At 33.9% G+C, this 22,816-nt stretch overlaps 2 protein-coding genes across 3 annotated transcripts; one reads left to right on the top strand and one right to left on the bottom strand.

Moving 5' to 3' along the window:
- Positions 1 to 1,103: 1,103 nt before the first annotated feature.
- On the bottom strand, positions 1,104 to 11,150 carry LOC128175215 (ubiquitin-conjugating enzyme E2 Q2-like). Its single transcript, XM_052840668.1, has 12 exons — positions 10,842 to 11,150; positions 10,480 to 10,584; positions 10,128 to 10,229; positions 9,722 to 9,810; positions 8,840 to 8,936; positions 8,086 to 8,170; positions 7,363 to 7,423; positions 5,734 to 5,824; positions 4,608 to 4,715; positions 3,383 to 3,478; positions 2,438 to 2,504; positions 1,104 to 1,699 (listed from the first exon to the last, which is right to left on the bottom strand). The coding sequence occupies exons 1-12, from the start codon at positions 11,001 to 11,003 to the stop codon at positions 1,668 to 1,670; spliced, it is 1,095 nt and encodes a 364-aa protein (XP_052696628.1). The 5' UTR covers positions 11,004 to 11,150; the 3' UTR covers positions 1,104 to 1,667.
- Positions 11,151 to 13,237: 2,087 nt separating this feature from the next.
- Positions 13,238 to 22,398, top strand: LOC128177717 (uncharacterized). 2 transcript variants are annotated; one of them, XM_052844543.1, is made up of 4 exons: positions 13,238 to 13,522; positions 19,650 to 19,898; positions 21,432 to 21,608; positions 22,072 to 22,398. In XM_052844543.1, exons 1-4 carry the CDS (start codon positions 13,456 to 13,458, stop codon positions 22,296 to 22,298), a joined length of 720 nt encoding a protein of 239 aa, XP_052700503.1. In that variant the 5' UTR covers positions 13,238 to 13,455; the 3' UTR covers positions 22,299 to 22,398. The 2 variants fall into 2 exon arrangements, with proteins under 2 accessions (XP_052700503.1, XP_052700504.1); XM_052844544.1 differs by lacking the exon at positions 13,238 to 13,522 and adding an exon at positions 16,699 to 16,998.
- Positions 22,399 to 22,816: the final 418 nt, after the last annotated feature.

The raw sequence follows: 22,816 nt of genomic DNA, 5'->3' as shown, positions 1-22,816 counted from the left end.
TGCACCAATTAAATTAAAAAATTACGCTATGTAGGGTATTCATTTTGACCATTGCATAGTAATATCACAGTAGCACTGTAGATATTAAAAAATATCATGAATATTTCTGTGTAGAACTCACAACACCTTTTTTGAGCCATTCTAATTCTAGCGGTTAAGATCCCAATTAAAACATAGCACTATAAAAGGAACCCAAGTATTGACAATTCTAGTGAAGTTGTTTTTTGGAGGACATGCACTACTTCGACAGCCTTTTATTCTTTAAATCCATTTTAAAAAGGAAGTGATCGTTTATCTCATTAACAATTTTGATTCCCCTTTGAATGGACAGACCAATTACCGAATATGTGAACCCCTGTTCTCTCATAATTTCTGAAATATCCCCAACACATGGCTTAGTCTCCCAATTTCAACAGCAACTCCTGTACCTGTACCTTATAGCATATTTGTTGTCTGGCATCTGTTATAAACATTACAAGTGTCTCTTTCTCTGTACACAAGGCAACAATAGAGAGGTTAAATACTTGAAACATGCATGTACAAGTACTTTGCACCTACCCATGCATACGTGAACGGTACTTGTATGTACTTTTAGGTTACAAGTATGCATAACGTATCACGTTTCTTGTTACTATAATGTGTACTTCTGATATTGTTAATAACATATAAAAAGTAAATCTTTATGTACATCCATGCATTGAAGATTGCATTTGTAATGTTTAATGTGCATCATCACTTCAAGTACTAGTAAATATTTTTTTTCTTAATTCATTATCACAAATAATTCGAACATCGAGTTCTTCTCATTTAGATAGCCAAAGCATGTCCTGTAAAAAAAACAAGTGTATAAGTATGTATAAACCTCTAAACATAATATATTTCAATGAAAAACAACGTTTCTTAAATAATATTTGCATTATATTTTCAGACTTTAGAAAACACAAATACATTAGTTAAAATAAACATACCTACATTCGGGAGAGGGGATTACATTGGTCCTATTTATAGAGAATTGAGAATATGACAGGTGAACAGAATCACTCGCTTGTGTTTCCAGGAAGTTACAGCTCATGTCATGTGTACTAATAACAAGTGAACCAAGCTTAATATCATCTAATGTTTATTTAACAGAGTTGGTTAATTGCATACAGAACCAACGGAGAGAAGCCAGACGTCTCTAATTGATACAGTAACATTACATCAAGAGAATCCACATTCATCACACAGCTGGTGTATGAGTTTTAACATTGGAAATGATACATTATAGCTCAAGACAAAACATGTAGTAAAACTTGCATATCTTGAAGACAACTTAAAACAAAATCTGCTCTTATTCTTGCTTATTCTCTCTCAAATTAGCATGAACACCCCTCTTTCTCGCTCTCTCTTTCTCTCAATTCATTGAAATACATTAAGTAGAGCAACACTACCATCAGGAAGTCAAGTAATAGTCTTATCCACTTGAACAAGTATTTTCATCGTCTTTTATACACAAACCACCTGCGGTATTGGACACCAGTAAAAGAGTTGACGCTTTACACCACCCAAGGTATTTGACACCAGTGGTAGCATTAATGTCTCCCCGAGTCCCAGCAATGAACAGAGATGACAGAAGATTGGATGAAGATGATCACAATGTGTAAAGGAAGAGAATCTTTGGTCTGGGGTTATCCATCCTCCTTAGGGGGTGTGAACCAACCTGGGAACAAATCAAGGAGTGACTTCAAACGCATGTGTTCACAAAGTAGTTCATAATAAGCCAAAAAAATAATTATAACACTGTGATTTACTTCACAAGAAAAACTTTCCGTAACGTTTAGTCCTAATTTTAAATCACTTATGTGCTTTACATTGTACAGTAAAACAAGGTTATAGCGAACATGCCTATTATATAAATAGTACCTGTTTATTTTATTATACTGAATGTCTTAATTTTGAAGAAAATTTTACTGCTTTTATATAGAAATGAAGTGAATTCTCCGGCGAACCGTACGCGTATAACTTACGCTCATGTAACAATTCGTTGTGTTACCTATTGCCAAGTGTGTTGCTAACTCTAAGGGTAATAGAACGGATTATCAACTGCGTCTAAACCAATCAGATTTCAGTATTTAACATGAAAGAATAATAAAATGAATTGATGCTAACACCAAACTGATTTTCATTACTTGTGACTTCATTATATGTTGTAAACTTGAGGGAAACAACAAATTACGCTTATAACGAAGCAAAATCACCAGTTCCTGGCACTTCGTTATAACCGTGTTTTACTGTATGATAAATCAATTATATCTTCAGCTTATGATACAATATTCATTTTTGAAATTAAGTAGTGCAATTTATTTTTTGCACTTAATAAAGTCTGAATTTTAAGTACAATCATCGCAATCGGCAACAAAATGAATTGTTAATAAGGAAAACCCATGTATAAACTCACCATTTTTTTCATGTATATGCACCAGAGATTTGAAAGACTGTTGGGCCCTTGCTAAGCTATACTGATTCTGAAAAAGAAGACAACTCTTTTATGTAAAAATTTAATAAGGCAAAACTGATCTTATTAAATCACCAATACATTTCTCAACATTGCTTATTCGATTAAGCTATATATGTATACCCAGAAATACTCATTACATTTATTTTGTAACTATCATTACAAAAGAGAATTCTGGTGATGAATTGGATTACTTCAGACCTAAATACAATATTAATGTAAATAAATAACCTACTGAAGACACTGAACAAGATCCTGGGTCTGATCTTGATATACACTATACCAGCCGACCTTTGAACTACTGAACTTTGATCCTGATAATATTATTACATCCTTACTGACACCTGGATTTGCCTTTTGTTGCTTTATAAATAGTGCCTGTTTGAGAAGGTAACATTTAAAATTGACACCCTTGAGAAACCACTGTCAACCGACATGAAGCAAAGGTTGAAAATGGTTTTAAGGTGTGTCAGTTTCAACTGTTACCTTCCTAAACAGGCACCATTTTTTAAAGAGAACTTTGAGAATGAGGTGAATTCTACAGCGATCCGACAAACAAAATTTAACCCATGTAACATTTTGTTTTCCGTTGCCAAGTGTCTTGCTAATGCTGAGGGTATTGTATAGAATATAAATTTCAATATTTAATAACATGACAGTGTAACAAACATTTCTACATCCTTTCCTTGATGTACACTATAACATCCTTCCCTTGATATTCACTATTACATCCTTCATGACCCTGCCCTTTATATACACTATTACAGCCTACCTTTGAAGCACTGAACTTGATTCTGGCCTTGCCCTTGATACACACTATTACAGCCTACCTTTGAAGCACTGAACTTGATTCTGGCCTTGCCCTTGATACACACTATTACAGCCTACCTTTGATGCACTGAACTGGATCCTGGCCTTGCCCTTGACCAGTGTGGCGCTGATCTGTAGGATCACTGACTCCATCCCATAGGCACTGCTCCATCCCTACAACACACAGCGTCAGCATGAAGCATTACATGGATAATATGGAGGGGTGACACACAGCACCAGCATGAAGTATTATATTGAAACTGCTGACCGGTCAATTCATATTTATTGTATGATTGTATGACCCATCTTTTTTAATCCTAAATAATACAATTATTAACAAGAGCACTGCTAAGTGGAGCATCCTCTTATGAAAGGAAATGTTTTTTAATGTAAATCAAGCCAAATAAAATTTAAGTTGTATATAGAAATACTGAATAATATCAAATATATCCAAAAATAACTTACCGACAACTTTACAAATGAACCAGGTTTGACTTATTAGAATGCTTAAGAATAATGCAAAGCTTAAGAAATCTGAGTGTAAAGGTTTTCTCCACTAACACAGTAACACACCCTATCAGTTTCTGTTGTTCTATATCCACTATTTAGGGACTAAAAACAAAACTAACAAGCAATGTAGATTTATCATTATAAAGAAAGTTCAGACTTATCAAACCTTGATACTCTCACTGATCAAAGTTAATAGCCTATGAGGTCTTTTAAATAATTAATCAGATAATGAATTACTTTCTGATGTGTATCTCTTCCTAATCAATTATCGTAAGTCATCAGACTGCAGAAGTTAGTCATTAGATTTCAAATTCAAAAGATTATTAATTTTTTAAACTTTGTCTTTTGTACAATGTATAACAATGTATATTAATCATTAAAAAGACAATTTGATAAATTTTCACCATGTAAAAAGATCACTTACTTTTTTAAAAATAAAACGGCTACTACAAATTTAATTTTGCCATAATTTCTTGTTAAATTTCTTTGAAAGTTGTAAAACTTATTTCCTTCAATATTTTGTATGTGTTGACAGAGTGCACTGAATAGTCCCTTTGTAGACACAGTAAACTGATCACCTCCAATGCATATCTATAATAAACTATCATACACATACAAGTCAATGACTGGACAGTTAACCATGGGTAGACCCTACCATCATCAAATTGGAGTTTGACACATACTGCCAAAAGTCCCAGCTCTTGTAGAAACAGTTCTAATAGAATTTACCTGTAAAGCTTTGATAATCATTACCATTTATTCTTTGGATATACACTGTATATCCATCGCTTACCTGGCGAGTTAATAACTCCATACATATAGCCCCTCCATGTAGGACATATCCCCCGTTCAGGACTGGATTGACAACCCGTACAAATGGAGGCTCAAAGGGGAAGTTATCCTGAAAACAGGGACTCAAGATTAGCATCTTCAGAAAAATAAAACAATGGTTACACTGTTTGTAACATGTAAATTTTTCGAAAATATTTAATTCTGCTTTTAAAGGGCATGGTCAGCATTTTGGTAAAAAATTATTTCTCCATTATTAATGTTTACGATCCTTCAGTTAGGCATTTGTAATGGTCAACCAAGATTTCAGGGTCAGTTGTGTTACAAGCGAGATACAGAGCTCACAATACTTTGTCATATGTTAACAAAGCTTTGTTTCTGTATTGAGTGTTAATGTATACATTCGACTTTTAGATACAAGATAAATGCTGGGAACTATTTATCTATGCTTAAATTGAATTAGAACTGACATAAATTAGCTTGAAAAAGAATTTTTAGCAGTATATTGAACCAATGTAAACAAAAAAGGATTCGTACCTTGTTTATATGAAAAAAAGTTGTTAGGTCTTTATCTTGCTTATAACTCTTCGACTGACACTCAAATTTTGATTCATTATTAGAAATGGATTTCCAAGGCATTCAAAACATAAAAAATGAAATTTGAACAAAAGCAGTGAAAAAAATGGTGACAATGCCCTTAAAAGTAAAGTTCAATTTATATTGTATAAAATATTGCCTTAGTTACATAAATTTTAGTATATGTATACTTAAACTTATACTTATATACCACATTCATACTAGAATGATCTGCACTGGGGCCTATCTTTATATAAACCACTTCATGGTTAATAAGCCAAAGCTGATTCCACATAGTTTAAACCAGTTGTATATTGGGTGGGCTGTGGTTACTGAGTAATTATCTGGATCATTATTGGTGACTTTCAATTTTCTGGTATATGATGAGTGACCATCTATTATCTGGTACATTATAGGTTGTTACTGATTATCTGATATGCAATAGATTGCTATTGTATGGTATATAGTATGTGGCAACTGAATAATTATCTGGTGTATAATGGAGGCTACTGAGAGCCATGCTGACCCCTATGAACTGGTTGCTGGCCACTGACCTTGAAGGTGAAGTTGAGGAGGATGTGGTCCTTGCCATGTTCTTTTTTGTACTGTTGTAGGTCCTGATGGAGGGAGCTGTCCGAATCCACCCTGGAACACACAGACACAGTGAACATATACAATGAACTCACTGCATACAATACTGAATGTATTACAGAGTCAACCCTGGAACACACAGACTCAGTGAACTTACTGCATACAATACTTAATGTATTACAGAGTCAACCCTGGAACACACAGACACAGTGAACTCACTACATACAATACTAAATGCATTAAATGCATTATAGAGTCAACCCTGGAAACCACAGACACAAGAAACAGGCCTCTCGATTCTCTTTCATTGGGGTCGATATTCGGCCCCATTCCCAACGTGAAAAAGGCATCTTTTTTCCCAAAATTGAGTGGTTTTTTTCCCAATTTGAGATTGCCTAAAATTAATAATGTAATTTAAGAGAAAATTATTCTAATTCCTAATACATGTATATATCATGTATGTTCAGCAGTCATTAAAGCTCTGTACAGATGTGCAACACTACCGCGTTGTAAACCGTTTCTTGTGATTGGTAACTTAGCCAGAATTTCCTCAGACAGAAACAGTGTAATTTTAATAAAAACGATGTTTATTACTTTTAATCCTGATATTACAGATAGTTGATAGGCTGTTAATTATTTATCTAAACAGACCCTCTACAAAACGGTAGTAATTGGGTCAAAGGGTTGGACTAATACCCCAAATACAGAGAAGTACAAAGACTGATTTTATAAATATTGTCATTGAGCTAACACAATCAAGAAACATTTATCTGTAAAAGGTATAAATTCAAAAATAGTTTAAATCTTACATTAATATACAAATAAGATAACTTTTTTAAAATTCTAAAAACCTGTTTCATTTTTTTTTCTTTGTCATATAATAATTACACAAAAACCTTTTGGGAAATTTTACATCTTCTTTTTAAACTTGTAATACACATTGTGGATAAACTTTTTTCTTCCTCATTATTATACACATATGTTCCCCGTTAAAAATAATTTCTTTTAAAAATAATTTAAAATTACCAAATTACCAAATACCCCAGTACCAAAAATGGATGTGAGAGGCCTGAGAAATCAGCAATATGATATGACTTTGACTCAGAAACTTTGTTTAAGGACACTGCACACCCTTTGACAATGGACAATATGTAGTTAAAGTATGAACCAGAATAGACCAAGGAGACAAAATATATATGATCCGGACAAGGATTTTACACATTATTCTTCTCTGACCTTAATCTTATATATAGAAACTTTTTTCAAAGCACTGCATACCATTTACTCAATGGCACACTGTAGGTGAATTATTAACTAGATTGGGAAAAGAGGAAAGATATATGCTCCAGACAAGTGACGCCGAACAGACTGACTGATCACTAAAAGCACCCACAGAGCAGGGCCCCAATAATATATTCATTGCGGTGTTTCTTTAATTTACTCTACTACATTCCCATCTTGATAAAAAATAAATGTCATCTACATGTGCTACTGAAGACAGAATATTGCATATTAAATCAATTTCAGATTAATACATGTATAAAGATTTGGAAACGGATTTCTTGAATAAGTACACAAAAGGTCAGACTTACTTTTTTAACTTGACACTCCACTCATACAAGCTGTCATTGACTAGATCAACTGAATATATACCTGTAAAAAGAAAGCAAGTTACATTCACACATCAACCATCTTCATCAGAACTCTTTAATTAAACATTTTTAAGATTTGTTCATGTTCAGAATAACTCCTTGTCAGTCAAAACTTCACTATTTTATGCATGGAAGTCAGAATTTGAAATAAATTTTATTCTCTTTGTCATAGCTTACCAGGTTTTATGCTGTTTAGCTTTGTCAAAGCTTTATATTCATCAAAAATAACTACATGTAATAATTTACCATTTATCTCTCCCCCCCCCCCTTGTAATAGCATACCCATTTTAACTGTAATAACTTACCTACTTAATACCCCCCCCACCCACCCAGTAATAACTTACCCATTCTACAGCTCCCTGTAATAACATACCTATTTAATAACTCCCTGCAATAACTTACCCATTCTACAGCTCCCTGTAATAACTTACCCATTTTATAACTCCCTGTACTAACTTATCCATTTTATAGTTCCCTGTAATAACTTACCCATTCTGTAACTCCCTGTACTAAATTACCCATTTTATAGCTCTATGTAATAACTTACCTATTTTATAGCTCTATGTAATAACTTACCCATTTTATAGCTCTTTGTAATAACTTACCCATTTTATAGCCCTACGTAATAATTTACCCATTCTATAGCTCCCTGTACTAACTTACCCATTTTATAGCTGTCTGAGCGGTAGACATCCCTCAGCTCCTTCATCAGTCTGTCTGTGGCTTGAACAGAACCTGTGACAGAGCCCTACAAAACAGTGGCCATACTATGAACACATGATTAAAGGAAAACAAAGCTCTCGTCAATTAAAACATAATATGCCATTCTCAACACTTGAACAAAGAACGGTGGCCAGATTTATGTTATTATAAACAAAATTTACAATTCTTTGCTGTGATAAAATGAAAATTACTTTTTGTGTTAATATCTGAATTTGATAAAAACATGTTAGCTGTAATGTGTTTTATTACAAAAATTTTCAACACCCTGCACAGACAAAGAACTCTGAAATCAAATTAAGATTTTAATCTTACTTCATATGACAGTCTCATCAGACACATCTTCATCTACAGACTGTTGTAACAGTAAGTTACCTCACCTTGGTATTATCTTTATTCTGGAGTTTGCCTGGAGATAATCCTAGTGTAGTGTTTATTTTGAGGTTGGGTCTTTCCTTAAGATAGTCTTGTCTCTGTTCTTACTTTGACATAATTTTGTTTGATTCTTACCTGCAATACCTGGAGAAAATCCTGTCTGGTTTTCAGCTTGAGATAATCTTTTCTAGTTCTTACCTTGAGATGGTGTTTCAATCTTACTGTAAGATGCTCTTGTGTGGTTCTTACGTTCAGATAATTCTGTTTCATACCTTGAGATAATTCTAAATGTTTCTTACCTTGAGATGATTCTGTTTCTTACCTTGAGATAATCCTGTCTCTGGTTCTGTTTTAACCTCTCTAGCACCAAGACTTGTTCTGTGTCGATTCCTTCAACATCTTTCATCTTCTGTTCACTCCTGTTTTCATATTATGAAACATCATGTATTAGAACAATATGTTAGGATTTCATATTATAATTCCATTTTTAATAAAAACATATTACAATTTTTTTTTACCCTTTCCATGATTTGCTTTAAAGCATTAATTTCTCAAACATTATCAATACAAATGCACTGTATACTGTGGAATTATTAGACTTTGTGGCGGTTCAATTTTTGTGGGTACCTCTCAGCCACGAATTAACATCCTTCACAAATTAATAAATTAGGGTTATAAAGTCATATTTCCTTTGGTAGGTATTAAAAAATACACAAAATTACATCCCTAAGAACTTATAAAATTTCAGCAATCCACTAAATTTGACCCCAACAAATATTAATAATTCTTCAGTAATCATTGTCTACATTATTTCATTCACCCACAGGTAAATCAGCTGACTTTTTGATCACCTTGACATATTTGATGATGTATGCATGCTGTGACATAATTCACTGAAGGTGACATCCTGCCCATTGAAAACACATTTTTTCCTTAGTGATTGATTAAATTAACCTTTTAAACTTGTGTACTTTAAACTTTTTTCAAGAAGTTTAAAGTAATTTTTTAGGATATGCTGTCAAACAACAATGATATTATTTCAAAAACAAATATGAAATATATTACCATTATACATCTTCTCTTACAGATTTTTTCCCTACTAACACACCAATATTCATCCTACGATACAACATAAGCCTGCCATATTGACTCCCCCTAAATGATTTGTGCACGCATCACTATCATCATCAATTCACAGACTCACGTTGATAAATCCTCCTCCATGTCATAGTGGTCTTCATCTTCCTCCTCCTCTTCATCCGAGCTTTCCTTTCTGAGCTGCATCATCAGACCCTGAGAATGGAAGAACAACAGCTGTGTCACTGGGCATTTATACAACAACAAATAATTACAATGTTAAAACTCATTTCCTTGGAGCATATTATTTTCTATGCTTTCACAATTTTAAACTCAGCTCTGGTTAATTCTTTATAATGCATGTCATTGAGAATTTTTTTTCAGCATGACTTCCAGCTATAGATGATTTTCAATTCTTTCTTATGGACTTTTCTCTATTCCTGAGTATACTCTGAGTGTGCCTTTTTCATTGGGACACACATGCACATGATTTTTTCCATAGGTTTTTATTCTGAGACATCACAAGAACTTACCCTGTCTCGAAGAAACTTGTCCAGTTGATTTATGGAATCTGTGGCTGACATATCAAACAAATCACAAAGCTCGGTCACTAGAATACGCACTTGGTGAAGAATCTAAAATACGGTCAAATAAGGTTTACTTTTATAATAATCTTTATTGGAAGAACTTAGAAGCCAATGTTTATCATCTAAGGAAAATATAATATTTTCTTACTAAACTTCGAAAAATAAGTTAACTTTCTATTTTCAATGTTTATTGCTTTATTTTGGGTAAGGTTATTTCTCCATTTTTTATCACATTATGAGTGTCAATTGTCCATTACATTAATTCCTGTAAACGTTTAAGTCATGAAATTTGTCTTACATTATTTTTGTCTGGAGGGGCCTCACTAAGGCGAGATATAACATTGCTGACTATGGTGTCGTCATCTTCACTGAACCATATAGGAGCAGACTGGGGGTAGGTTTCCTATTCAAAGATGGAAATAAAACGTAGTACCGACTGATAGAGTTTAAATTTAACACAGATAATACAACACAATAAGTCGTTAGAGATGGGGTCAATTATCACGATATGAAATTCACTTCCTTTTTTATTCCCAACGTTCACTTTACAGCTGGTGATGACATAATCTTTGAATCAGCTGCGTGATACCGAGTGGACGTAGAAACAATAGACTTATCTGAGAGAAAATCGTGAAACTAGTATTTCAACCGACCACTTACCATTATATTAGCGTGGACATCATATTTTCGCCCATCTCTGCTTACAAAACGACACGTTAACTCGTCAACCGAAGCTGACAAAATCTGGAAAACTTTGTGGTCTTTTGGAAAAACACTTTCCAAGAATTTAATGTCTTGTTTCAAATTGGCCAAACACGCCATCCTAACATAAGATGTTAAAACCTCAAAAATAAATAAAATTCCTCCAAAGTGTTATCTATACATCATTGCTTCCAGATGTACACAAAGATTTCTTTTTTCCCCCAATGTTGTGATCCATGAAACATGGCGGCAAGTGCGTAGCGCATGCGCGAAGAAGTGTTTTCCCCGTTTACAAAAATTAAGAGGCGGATCTACGTATTTATGCCCTGCTAAACGAGATATTTTGTAAAATTACGAATTAGGAGAAAAATCATTTTTTTTATGTTAGCGGTTTGCAAGGGTGGGGTTGCAGTTGATATATATGTTAAGTTTTCTGATCATTTTTTTCCTCAAACAAATGTCCTCAAAAGTGGGAGAGGTGGCAGTTTGTTTTAGAGACAATTTTCTAAATGTCAAATAAACTGTTTCAAAAAAGTTGTTTATCAGAAGCTTTGATCTTTTACTAGAGGCTTTGATCTTTTACTACTATAGTGATCTATAAGTTTGCGATCTATATACATGTATGTTTGTGATCTTTAAGTTCGTGATCTATAAGTTAAATTTGTGATCTATAAGATTGTGATGTGTACGTTTGTGATCTGTTTACCCGTAAGGTATAATTCTGAAAAAATTGTCAGTAAGAAAATTTATAAGCGACTTAATGTAATAAAAAGTGACATATTGATAAACGATGGTTTAAGATAATTGAGAATTAAAGAATAATCTAAAACAGTTTTAATTAAAGTTAAACATCAGACCAAAAAAGATGTGTACAGGTTTTCAAGGGTTTGTTGATCAGTATAATTCAGGCTTTAATTTACATGATGAAGAGAATAGTAGTACATTGGAAAATACTGGTGCAGTTTTTGTATTACTTGGAGTAAGAAATTTAATTATAATCATATCAATACATGACATCAAAATGGGTCGTTCTTCAGACTGTTTGTTGACCAAGTATCATTCTGTAGCACCACATCAGACAAGGTTTTTTATTTCATAAAAGCTGGTTGTCCAGTGCTATTGTTACAATTTTTATAAAAAGGGAGACTATTCAGATCTTATAACTCTACTCTAGGCATCAATTGCAAAACCTGTTTGTTCTACAATGATTAAATGTATTTAGTATAACGTTTTCCTTTACATCCAAAATGAGAACATGTAATTGGTCTGTAATTTTCTGGTTGGCTTCTGTTACCCTTGCTCTTGTAAACTGGTTTAACTATTCCCGGAATAGCATATCCTTTGCTACTCTGTCACTATCAAAATCAAAATTTGATCTAATAATTCTGCATACTGGTAGTTTACAAGGGTCTCATTGGTTGTCGTTATATATTCACTTACTGCATCGTCACCACCTGGGGCTTTATCGTTAATTGTTGTTGTTGTTGTTTTGTTTTTGTTTTTGTTTTTTTTTTTACTTTTTTGTATATCCGATAATTGTCTTGATTTGTGATTTCGCCTCTTTTTTTTTTTCAAAACCCCATACAATGAATATCTATCTACAAAGGTTTTAGACTATCAAAGGTTTACTGTAAATTTTCTTTAATCTGCATACGTTTTTGCTTATTGAAATTTTCTTCTAGCTAGCTGCGCAACAAATTTAAATGAAACATTATTTATTTGCATCATTTTTACCGATAAAAATCCTATACCTACTGGATTAATACAAAAAGACATCCAGAGGGATATCATGAAAAGGTTTCATTTGATGAAGCATTTAATTTGATATAGTATTGTCTTCCTCCCTTGGAACTTAGTAGATCGATCTTGATGCAATCTAAAAAAAAAGTATTTCCGATTTAATAAATACAATATTGATTAAGTATCTTTCAAGTAAGCGAATTTAATCAGATAGTAGTCAGACCAGTTTTACTGATAATCATTATCATAGTAGTACGTCAAAGCTGTGTCCCTACAATAAATAATTTAAATCACTAAGTCTAGTTAATTAGGAGCGAAATAAAAGCAAAAACCCATTTATCTATGCTTCAAATGGCTTATTTAGCATGCAGGGAGCCAATTTAGTTATAATTGAAACATCGCTGACATTTTTTTGATAATTTTGATAAACACAGCACACGTCAGGCAATCCACCTCAGGTTTAACACTAATCTTCTCTTAAGACTTCTTTACGTATGTGTCTCTTAAGATTTCTTTACGTATGTGTCCGTCCGTTTGTCCGGTCCGACCCCCCCCTCTCTCTCTCTCTCTCTCTCTCTCTCTCTCTCTCTCCAAACCGATTCCATAGTCTAGACGGCGCGTATTCCGGCGGAGTCCTCCAGATCTGATTGGTGGCTGTACTAAGACATACACAGTCTGTAAATCAAGCGATGTTGGACTGTAACAGTTCCTGCCATTCGTGCTCTCGTGTGATTACTTCGCATCAAATCAGCAGCTGAACGAATCAACAGATTTCTTCATTGTTTATCTGGAGGCTTTCGAAACAGTCTGTGAATAAACGCGAGACCATGCGATGGAAATGAAGCTAGCTTTGACTATAGCTGTTATGAGTGTGGCTACATCGGCCATGCATGTACAAGGTAGGACTGTGTTGTAGTCTTCACGGGTACATAAACAGAGAAACTTTATTTATTTATTTATTTATTTATCTATTTATTTATTTATTTATTTATCTATCTATTTATGTATTTTTTAATTCGTAAAAATTATTAAACATAAGCATTTATTGATGCTCTTGATAGTTGAGCACATGGCTCATGCAGTGGTCATTGGCGTTAGGCCAGTAATCGAAAGGTCGCTGGTTTAAAACCCGTTGCGGTCACTTTGCGTTGGGTGCCGTGCATTTAATCAACATTGTCTCAGTCCATTCAGCTGAAACTGGGCTTTGGCCTGTGTGAGGTAACCTGCGATAGACTGGTGTCCCATCACGGGGGAGTCAATGACCACCACGGAAACCGGGGATAAACACCGGCCATTATGTGCCTAATGGCATGGAGAAGGATTTAACTTAAGTTACTGGATAAAGATGAACATCTCCGTTATTTTTTTACGTGATAATTTTCATCGGTTGATGCAGTTAAAACAAGTCAATGAAACTGTATAAAATCAAAAAAGCCACCTCCATGACATGTCCAAAAATGGCTACAGTTATAAGGGGGAGTAAAAACAACTAGAAAATATATACGTGCGTTATCATAACTTTAATTTGCCAAAATTAAATGAAAAGGTAAGATGTTAATTAACAATACTTTTTTATTGTTATTAAAGAATACAGTGGTTGTAATCATTTTAGGAAAAAAATGAAGAAACCGTCTGACACGGCTTATGCTTTTTATCTCTGCAATGTCCCCATTTACATGTGATCAAAACGTATTAAATCAACAAAGAGAGCAATATATTCTTTAATTAAATATTTACTACATGTATCCACAAATGCTCTCTTGTCCGTGTTTACATTGTTTGCCTTTTTAACTTAAAGGTTTCAACATTTAATGTACGTAAAGAATCTCCGATCTGAAGGATTGTTTATAAAAAATGTTAGCTTAAATTTAAGAAGTAAAATAGTAATATAGTTCAACGTATGGATCGAGAAACTTATTATGGTTATTTACATGCACACTGGCGGCTGGCATAGACGAAAATTGTGTTGTTCAAACAAACACAAAGAAGACAAGAAGACATACACGGAGAAACAGACGGACTATGGGATGAATACATAATAGTCATTCAAACCAAAAAAAAAAAAGAAAAGAAAAGGACGGGAGACGGAAGAAAATGGCTGGCTTTGCTGGGCGAACTTTCGCTGGATCTAATGTAAAATCACGAGCAGTTGACCTAAAAAGAAAAAAAAAAACCTTTTCAGGCATAGATAATTACCTAAACTATAATTAAAACAATATAGTACAAGACAATTTCTGCCTACATAAAAAGAAATATTGTTAGGTTAAGTCTGTGGACAACAAAACATGCAATAAAAAGAGTTTAATCCAGGAATTAATTCACTGATTCAGTATATCACACTTCTCTTCACGTCCAAAAATAAATTGTCTGCCACGAATCTATCCATTTTTGCGAATTATCTTCACCTAAGGGCTATTAAAATTTTTGATTATTTGCATTCTGACAATTAATCAGTTTGGTAATCCCGCGGTAAAGTGGAATGGATAAACCCATTGGCCTGTCAACTTCTATTTGTTTTCAATATTTACCAAACAACAAACTTAGATTATTAAAGGGATACTAGTAGTTCGATAGAAAATATTACACATACTGAAAATTGTAAATAAGAATTTCTCAGTAGTACTCCAATTAAAAGAATCTTCAGGAGCAATGTGAAATGTTTAACATTCTCGATTCAGCTGAGAGTGTTGGTTTGGAAATCAAGGAGGTGGTCTTATATTCTTGGCAAGACCTAATTCCTGGGTACGATAATCTCAATCTAATTAAAATTAGATCTTAGATCCGCTCACGTACGATCGCTACACTATAGCGTTCAGAGTTCACCAGATTGTTACCAACGGCAAGTTCGGTCGCCAATGTCTACAAATGGTTCCCAGTGGTAGCAATTGGTTACCAATGTTGACCATTGGTGTACTTTCAATTTCAAATAAGGTCACCAAATCTACCAGCAGCCTAGAGCTTGGACAAGTTGGTAGGTGACGCCATATGCTAATTCAACATGGTGGGATATAAGATGCCTATAGTACTGATGTAAAAAAAGACTTTAGAATATTTTGAAGACAATCTAAGACAACTGAGGGCTTCTAAAACCCGTTTCTATACCCAGAAACATTTTATAGTCTGTCCCAAGATATTTATGCAGCACATTTGGACGATTTTTAATATAAATACACATACCTGTGAAAGAAGTGCAATTGAAATAGTTGAAAGGGATATTTTCCAAGATAATTTCATTGACTAATTATCATCTTTCACTCGGAAAAATTCACAAGAACGAAAACAGATTCCTTACGGAGATTTATAATGGGGAATGTTTACATCTTTTCTCTATTCGGAATACACTCGGAATGCATCGCGCAATTTTTCAACGTTATCATCCGGGCTTGCTGCAATACAAAATCTCCGTAGACATAAGATTTTTTAGCATTGTATTGAAACCTGATAAGCTAACAGGGGCGTTTTGACTAAGAAATCTTGGAAATTTTTCATACTTTTGAATGAACATCGTTTGAACCCTGAGGTATTTATGAATATCAGGCAATTAAGCCAAATGTAAATCCAGAATATCTTGGGACAGAGTATAGTAATATGTAAACGGTGTGACCGTTGGACCGAGCGCAGATTTAACACAGTGCAGTTTGATTTTTGTAGAACAAAATTTATTTGAAACGCACACAGTAGGATCCGTCCGGTTGCCTTCTCAAATCATTAGCTAAAGTTTAAGTAAACGTCGCGTGCTCAGTCTACATTATGACGTCATGTTTCAGACGTAAAACGTACACGTTTTGTCTTCGGAAATAGCCGAAGAGAGTGACGTTATTCCGAATTTTTTTTTAAAATTTCTTCTTTCATTGAGTATCAATCTGATTCATATAAATAACGCGGTAACAAAATTGAATACTTTATTCAGTATCTAAAAGATCAGTTCCTTGATGTTAATGTTTTTATTTTCCATCTGATAATTTGATAAGACATACATAGAACTAATCGTGTTTCTTGATTGAAGCACTATTGAAACTTATCTGTTTTCCTTTTTAATTTCTTTTAATTCAAATTACCTTCTATTGAAACACTGGAACTTATTTAATCGAGTTTAGGGGCAATACACATCGATAAGTACCAGTCAATCAATGATCAAACTAACTTTTTAAAAACAAAATGGCTGCCAATATGGCGGCGCCCAGGGCTGGAAGAAATTTTTTTTGGCCTTAGTACCCCCGATTCAACTTTCATTTTTCACTGATTTTCTTATACATACGTGTTACCATTAATCCTCGCTTCGCGAGGCGGGCTTCGCCCGCCTCTCGCTGCGCTCGGTATTATAGAAAGTATGTGATAGAGAACCAGCATTTTGATATTCGAGCTTGGACTTTCGGTAAGACGTTATTATTTCTTGCATCAAATGAAGTTAAAAGGATGTTGATATCGAGTAAAATATGCACATATTGCGTAGAAATTGCTTTATAGATTTCAAAGATCCATGGCCAACAAAGAAATTATTAATAGGCCTATGTCACATTGCTGTTTGGGACAACTACCCAAAGTCCAAGCTCCTGTTAAAATTGATTCTATTTATATACATTTTTGCTGGCGTTAAATATCTATTATCAATTTTGCAATTAATCTTTACTTTCTTTGTATTAATTATGGATTGGTAGTATTTTTGTAGACTTCTTTTTATAATTGGGAATTTAACAAAGTTGTCATCAAAGTTTGGTATTATAATGACTTTTTAAGCATAACAAATCACTCAATGAAGCTGTTTTAAAGGGAAACGGTCACACTTCACAGAGAAAAGGTATTTTGTTTTGTTTTCAACTGTTTTATGTGTTCAGATGGTTACAATTGGTAACCAAGTGTAACCAAAAGATACCATTTGTTTGAATTTGACCAAAAATCGTTCATGGTACTACCTATACAAATTGCTACAAATGGCAGCACTTGGCGACCAATGGCCACCATAGTTCACCGATGGCAACCAAATACTGCCAGCGGTAAATCTCAATTTCACCAACGGTACAACTCTGAACGTACCTACTTGTATAGCGTATCGTAGAGGAGCGGATTTACAAGTCTAATTTTAATTAGATTGCGATAATCTGAATAAAAAATAACGTTGTTATTCTGTTCATCTTTGACTTATAATCCTGATTTTAATCACATGTAACAAGGAAAGACCGGTCGATTTGTGTACAGCGGGTCACGGGACACACAAACTACCTGAAGCAAAATATGAAGCGAAACTTTTTCTGTGAATGCAATGAATTTCGTATCATGTGATGCCGCAACGGTGGAAATGCAATAAAAAACATCAAAAATACATGAGATACACCAATTCTCAAAGAAGATCTAAGAGCAATGTTAAAGGATTTTCAGAATTTTCATGTTTGTTTTTGTTGTTGTTTGTATTTTATTGATGTTTCCTTTTTTTTATTCCGACGGGGGGGGGGGGGGGGGGAATAAGTTATATGTAAATGTAATTTTGCATAGGAAGACGGCAAAAGTAAGGCTGTATTGAATTAATAGGAAAACTATCGTCGTCGTCGTCGTTATCATCACCATCATCATCATAATCGTTGGCTCCATTTACTTTCAGTAGTTGATGCAGGGTGTAGTGGTAGTGTGACCGTCCCTTTTAAGCAGAATGATTTAGGTTCGACCCCAGCCTCGATAAATAAAATATGTCCATTGAAAACGATCAAGTTGACATGGGTATCCTCTATGTCATAAGAATATATCAACATGGGTATCCTATATATCATAAAAATAGATCAACATGGGTATCCTCTATGTCATAAGAATAGATCAACATGGGTATCCTCTATATCATAAGAATAGATCAACATGGGTATACCTATATCATAAGAATAAATCAACATGGGTATCCTCTATATCATAAGAATAGATCAACATGGGTACGTATCCTCTATATCATAAGAATAGATCAACATGGGTATCCTCTATATCATAAGACTTAAACAAGAGATGTTTCATGTTACGGTTGATGATGCTATCCAGACCCACTGTTTAATTTCACAGTCGTCGAATTACTAGCACTTCGTTGCCTGTGATGTTTTCATATTCAAAAGTGGAACCTATTACAACAGTAATTAATAATGAACGAATGTGTTGTCTTTTGGGGACACTTGTTTGTGTTAAAGTATTTTTTTTAACTTGAGGCATGCGCACCTAAACAAGTAATGATTTTTTGTCATTGAACTTCTCTCGGTAAATGTTGGGGGAACTCAATATTGATTCTTTTAGGCCTTATTGCTTGCATAAAGTACGGCGAAAATGCATGTATTCTTCCTGCTACAGTTAATCTGTGTCTTTCTCGACCCTCTGATTATTTTTTTTCCTTTTTAGGGTTTTAACTTCTCCTATTAACACGACCTGAAACTCCAATGTCTCTGAAGTAATTTTGTTGCCATTTTCCAGCTGTATTATTATTGCAACCAACGCTATGCGATAAAACGGCGTTGCGATGTTACGAGTTTGCTGTTTTATGATGTTTTTGAGATTCTATGACGATGATCCTATATCGGTCGTATGTATGACGATATCGATAGATACGATGATGTGTGAGGAAAATTTAATGACCATGCGATGTGGCAACGTTGCGATGGTAAAAGTTCCCCTTTTCAAGACGACAAAATATTATTTTCACTGTGTGCTATTAAAGGCATACATGCATTTTGTTTTGTTAACTTGAGTTAATAAAAAGAGCATCTATGCTAAATGCCATTAAAAATATTCAAATTTCACCATCATAATGACTTCGTTTGCCCTAGAGAAAATAATATAAGTAAATATATGACCCTTTTATTCATATATTTATAATATATGATATATGTACATCAACTACATGTACATACCGGTATACACACAAAGCTTGTCGATTTCGGCCGTGTTCGATCGATATGCTTTTCTCTTACAAAGTCGATATTCCAAGAAATGACTTCAAGAAAGGTTTTATTTGAATGATAATTATTTTGATATAGTTTCTATATATTTTTTTTTGATTAGGTATGAACTCTGTAACCTTTGAACTGATAGATGGCGCCATTTTAACTTCCCCTTCAATAGCGACCTCTGGTGTGATCTCGTCAAAAGAAGGCGTGGGCTTGATCACGTGCTGTTTGGCGTGTGCAGGAACAGGAAATTGTGCTGGGATATTTTACGACTCCTCTCTATCTATCTGCAAGCCGTACTCATTTCAGAATTACACATCTATGAACATCTACGGCATACAAAACTTTGTCAAGATCTCACCAGGTACAATAATAACTTACTAATATATTCCATCAGCTTTGCATTTACTTCACCACATGCCTTTTAAATACAGTCTCTATAATTCTCACTAATTCCATAAAATAATCGGTGTACTGAAGAAGGCATACCAAGAAACATTTATCTATTTTTACAAAAATTATTTAGATATTTTCATGTATTTATTACCGATATAGTTGTATTTTAATATATATATTTTAAAATCTACGCACCCCCCCCCCCCACCGAATTTTAAAAACATTAATTTCACCAAACCTCCAATTCCTAATCGGTCTTAAAATAATGCGTCCTCTGTATTACAAAAACATTATCACTACAAAACATTTTAAACTATCCGAAAATTTAGAGGGGTCATTTCGTGAAAAGGTCTTTATTATATACTCTTCAATTTTCCCTTCTTGATACTGTAAATTTTACGGAGTGTGATCCGAGTTTCCGGATAACCACAATGTTGGTTTCTGATTCCGTATCACCTCTCTCTGAAACTGTTGATGTAGAACGCGTTAAATAACGTCTGTATTTTTAGCGCGTTTTAAAGGAGTTCGTTTCAAAATAGCATTGTTATATAAGTGAACATGATACATTTGATTTTAAAAACAAAGTTTTGTAATTAAAACTTTTAAAAAGACAAGGGTGTATAATAAATTTATCATTATAACAGTAACTTGATCCAAAGAGCCGGATCACGTCTCGTTGCCAGGCGCGGATCATCAGATCAAACTCGACGCTTCGCGTCCCGTTTGATCTGATGATCCGCGCCTGCAAACTCGACGTGATCCGACCCTTTGGGTCAAGTTACTATTATAATAATATATATGTATCAATAAAGAGGAAAGTGTTGAATCTTCACAGCTATCTCATTTGATTTTTTTGGATAAGTTACTGTTTATAGATTAAAATATAATATTTAAAATCGTACTGTATGATGGATAATATGTAGACCATCCAGTATCTTTTAAAATATTGCGTTCTATCTTCTAGACTTAAATTAATTTTAAAAATCAAAATTTAAGAAATAAATTTAATTAAATAAATTTCATTCTTACATATGTCACAGTGTAAATTTTAAATGTACTAGGTGTAAATACAAAATTTACTACATGGTCTTGTTGTACACCCACCCAGTACATTAAAAATTTACCGGACAACATGTTAATTGTTTTTTGACAAACAGAGGGGGGAGGGGGTGCTACCCTGCCCCCTACACCTCATAGGCTGTACGTGCCTGAAAAGTCGGCATACGTAAAACAAATTTCAATTTTTTGAAAATGAAAAAAGCAATATGATATCATATTTCTCTACCGTGTCTAAGTTTTTAGCTTGCTTGGGTTGAAGGTTAAAGTGATTATTTTTCACAATGTCGTTGTCGTAACATTTACTCGGTTCTATGTGGAAGTGAATGAGTCGAAACATCAAAATATGTTTTGATTTTGACCAATTAATTAGAATTTACACCATTAATTTTCTGTTTATCTGAATAAAACTATGTTATTTTAAGGTTTTTTTTTTCTCTTGTAGAGTGCGAAAAACAAGGCCATACTTTCAATAGCAAATACCGCTTGTGCTTTGATTTGTTTACAAACACGTTACCGTGGAATCAGTCACGTGACGCATGTCAGGAAATCGGCGGCCAACTTATGATGCTGGACACGGTACCAAAAATAGAATTCATGACCGGTTATATTGGCCATATATGTAAGTGTAGAAACCACTAACAATAGCGACATAACCTCGAACTCATTGTAGAAATTTTAACGGATTGTATTAGCCAATATGTCAGAACGTGTAATAACTATCAGATGATAAAAAACAAAAAGAAAAAAATATCTAACCAAGAAGCACTTCTGTGTATGAATAATTTTCGAACAATCATTGAGATGGTTTCATTAAATCACCTGAATGATTTGTCAACATCATTTTAAACCAAGTTCAAAACGCAACAAAATTGTTACACATGCAAGAGATTGGAGCATTTGTTATGATACGCTGTGGACATGAAAATGACTAGAGAGTTAAAGTTTCACGAATTACCATTTTTGATGGATACAAATGTTATTCCTTGTTTGTATCAGAGACATGTTATTCATGTCTCCGATTCTATAGATATCAACAAAATATTTCTACATTTAATTCGGTGGCACATTTCATCGTGTTTCAGACCCTGACGCCAATTTCTGGCACATTGGGGCCACGGACGCTGACAACGAGGGTTACTGGAGGTGGCTCAATGGCGCCGCGGTGTCAGACATAAGAGTGACTACCACCGACCAATTAGAACTTGACCAACTAGACTGCAGCGCCCTCAACCGGAAAAATACAGCAATACAGATGGTGAGGTGTGAAACCACCAGACGACGGATCTGTGAATGGCCAAACTTGATTTGATCTTTTTTGTATGCTTACAAAGAAGCGAGGGTTTTATAGTCGTATGAAACGTTGTATTTGCGTATAAAATGAACCACAAACATGACTTCGTTTTTATTTTGACTATAAATAATCTATACAAATCTCTTTTACCACATTGCAAGCCCAAATTTATCTCTCTTGAGAATCAACTATATGAATGATCACATGAAAGCATAATTATGTATATCTAAAGACAATGTTTTTAATGGTTATTTCGTTGCAAAGAGCTCAGGTGTTTAAAAAGTATATCGGGCTTCTGAACTGCAGATAACGAATTCGAAATCGCTCGGAACTTTCATTCATATTTACTGAATCTTAAATCCGATATTGCATATTTTTCGCATATATTGATTAAATATACGTCTTAGAACTGCATCATACTATTTTATATATAATCAAGTAATTTACAACTGGTGTGAGAAATTTTCCAAGGTGTAGTGAGCCACTTTAATTTTACTACAAAACATAAAAGAATAGTACAAGGCTCAAACAAAAAT

Source organism: Crassostrea angulata, chromosome 3 (genome assembly GCF_025612915.1).
Source record: "Crassostrea angulata isolate pt1a10 chromosome 3, ASM2561291v2, whole genome shotgun sequence".
Taxonomy (NCBI): domain Eukaryota; kingdom Metazoa; phylum Mollusca; class Bivalvia; order Ostreida; family Ostreidae; genus Magallana; species Magallana angulata.
The sequence above is the reverse complement of the archived record's forward strand: the minus strand, read 5'-3'. Positions and strand labels throughout refer to the sequence as shown.

What these genes read in the sequence shown, in the direction of transcription:
- LOC128175215 (XM_052840668.1), bottom strand. Translation starts at nt 11,003, where the DNA reads ATGGCGTGTTTGGCCAATTTGAAACAAGACATTAAATTCTTGGAAAGT. An exon ending in CTCAGACAGCTATAAAATGG is followed by an intron (nt 7,424 to 8,085) that starts GTAAGTTAGTAC and finishes TTCTTTTTACAG; the next exon opens with GTATATATTCAGTTGATCTA. An exon ending in TCCAGTTCAGTGCATCAAAG is followed by an intron (nt 2,505 to 3,382) that starts GTAGGCTGTAAT and finishes CTTCTTTTTCAG; the next exon opens with AATCAGTATAGCTTAGCAAG.
- LOC128177717 (XM_052844543.1), top strand. Translation starts at nt 13,456, where the DNA reads ATGGAAATGAAGCTAGCTTTGACTATAGCTGTTATGAGTGTGGCTACA. An exon ending in ATCGGCCATGCATGTACAAG is followed by an intron (nt 13,523 to 19,649) that starts GTAGGACTGTGT and finishes TTTTTTGATTAG; the next exon opens with GTATGAACTCTGTAACCTTT. An exon ending in CTTTGTCAAGATCTCACCAG is followed by an intron (nt 19,899 to 21,431) that starts GTACAATAATAA and finishes TTTCTCTTGTAG; the next exon opens with AGTGCGAAAAACAAGGCCAT.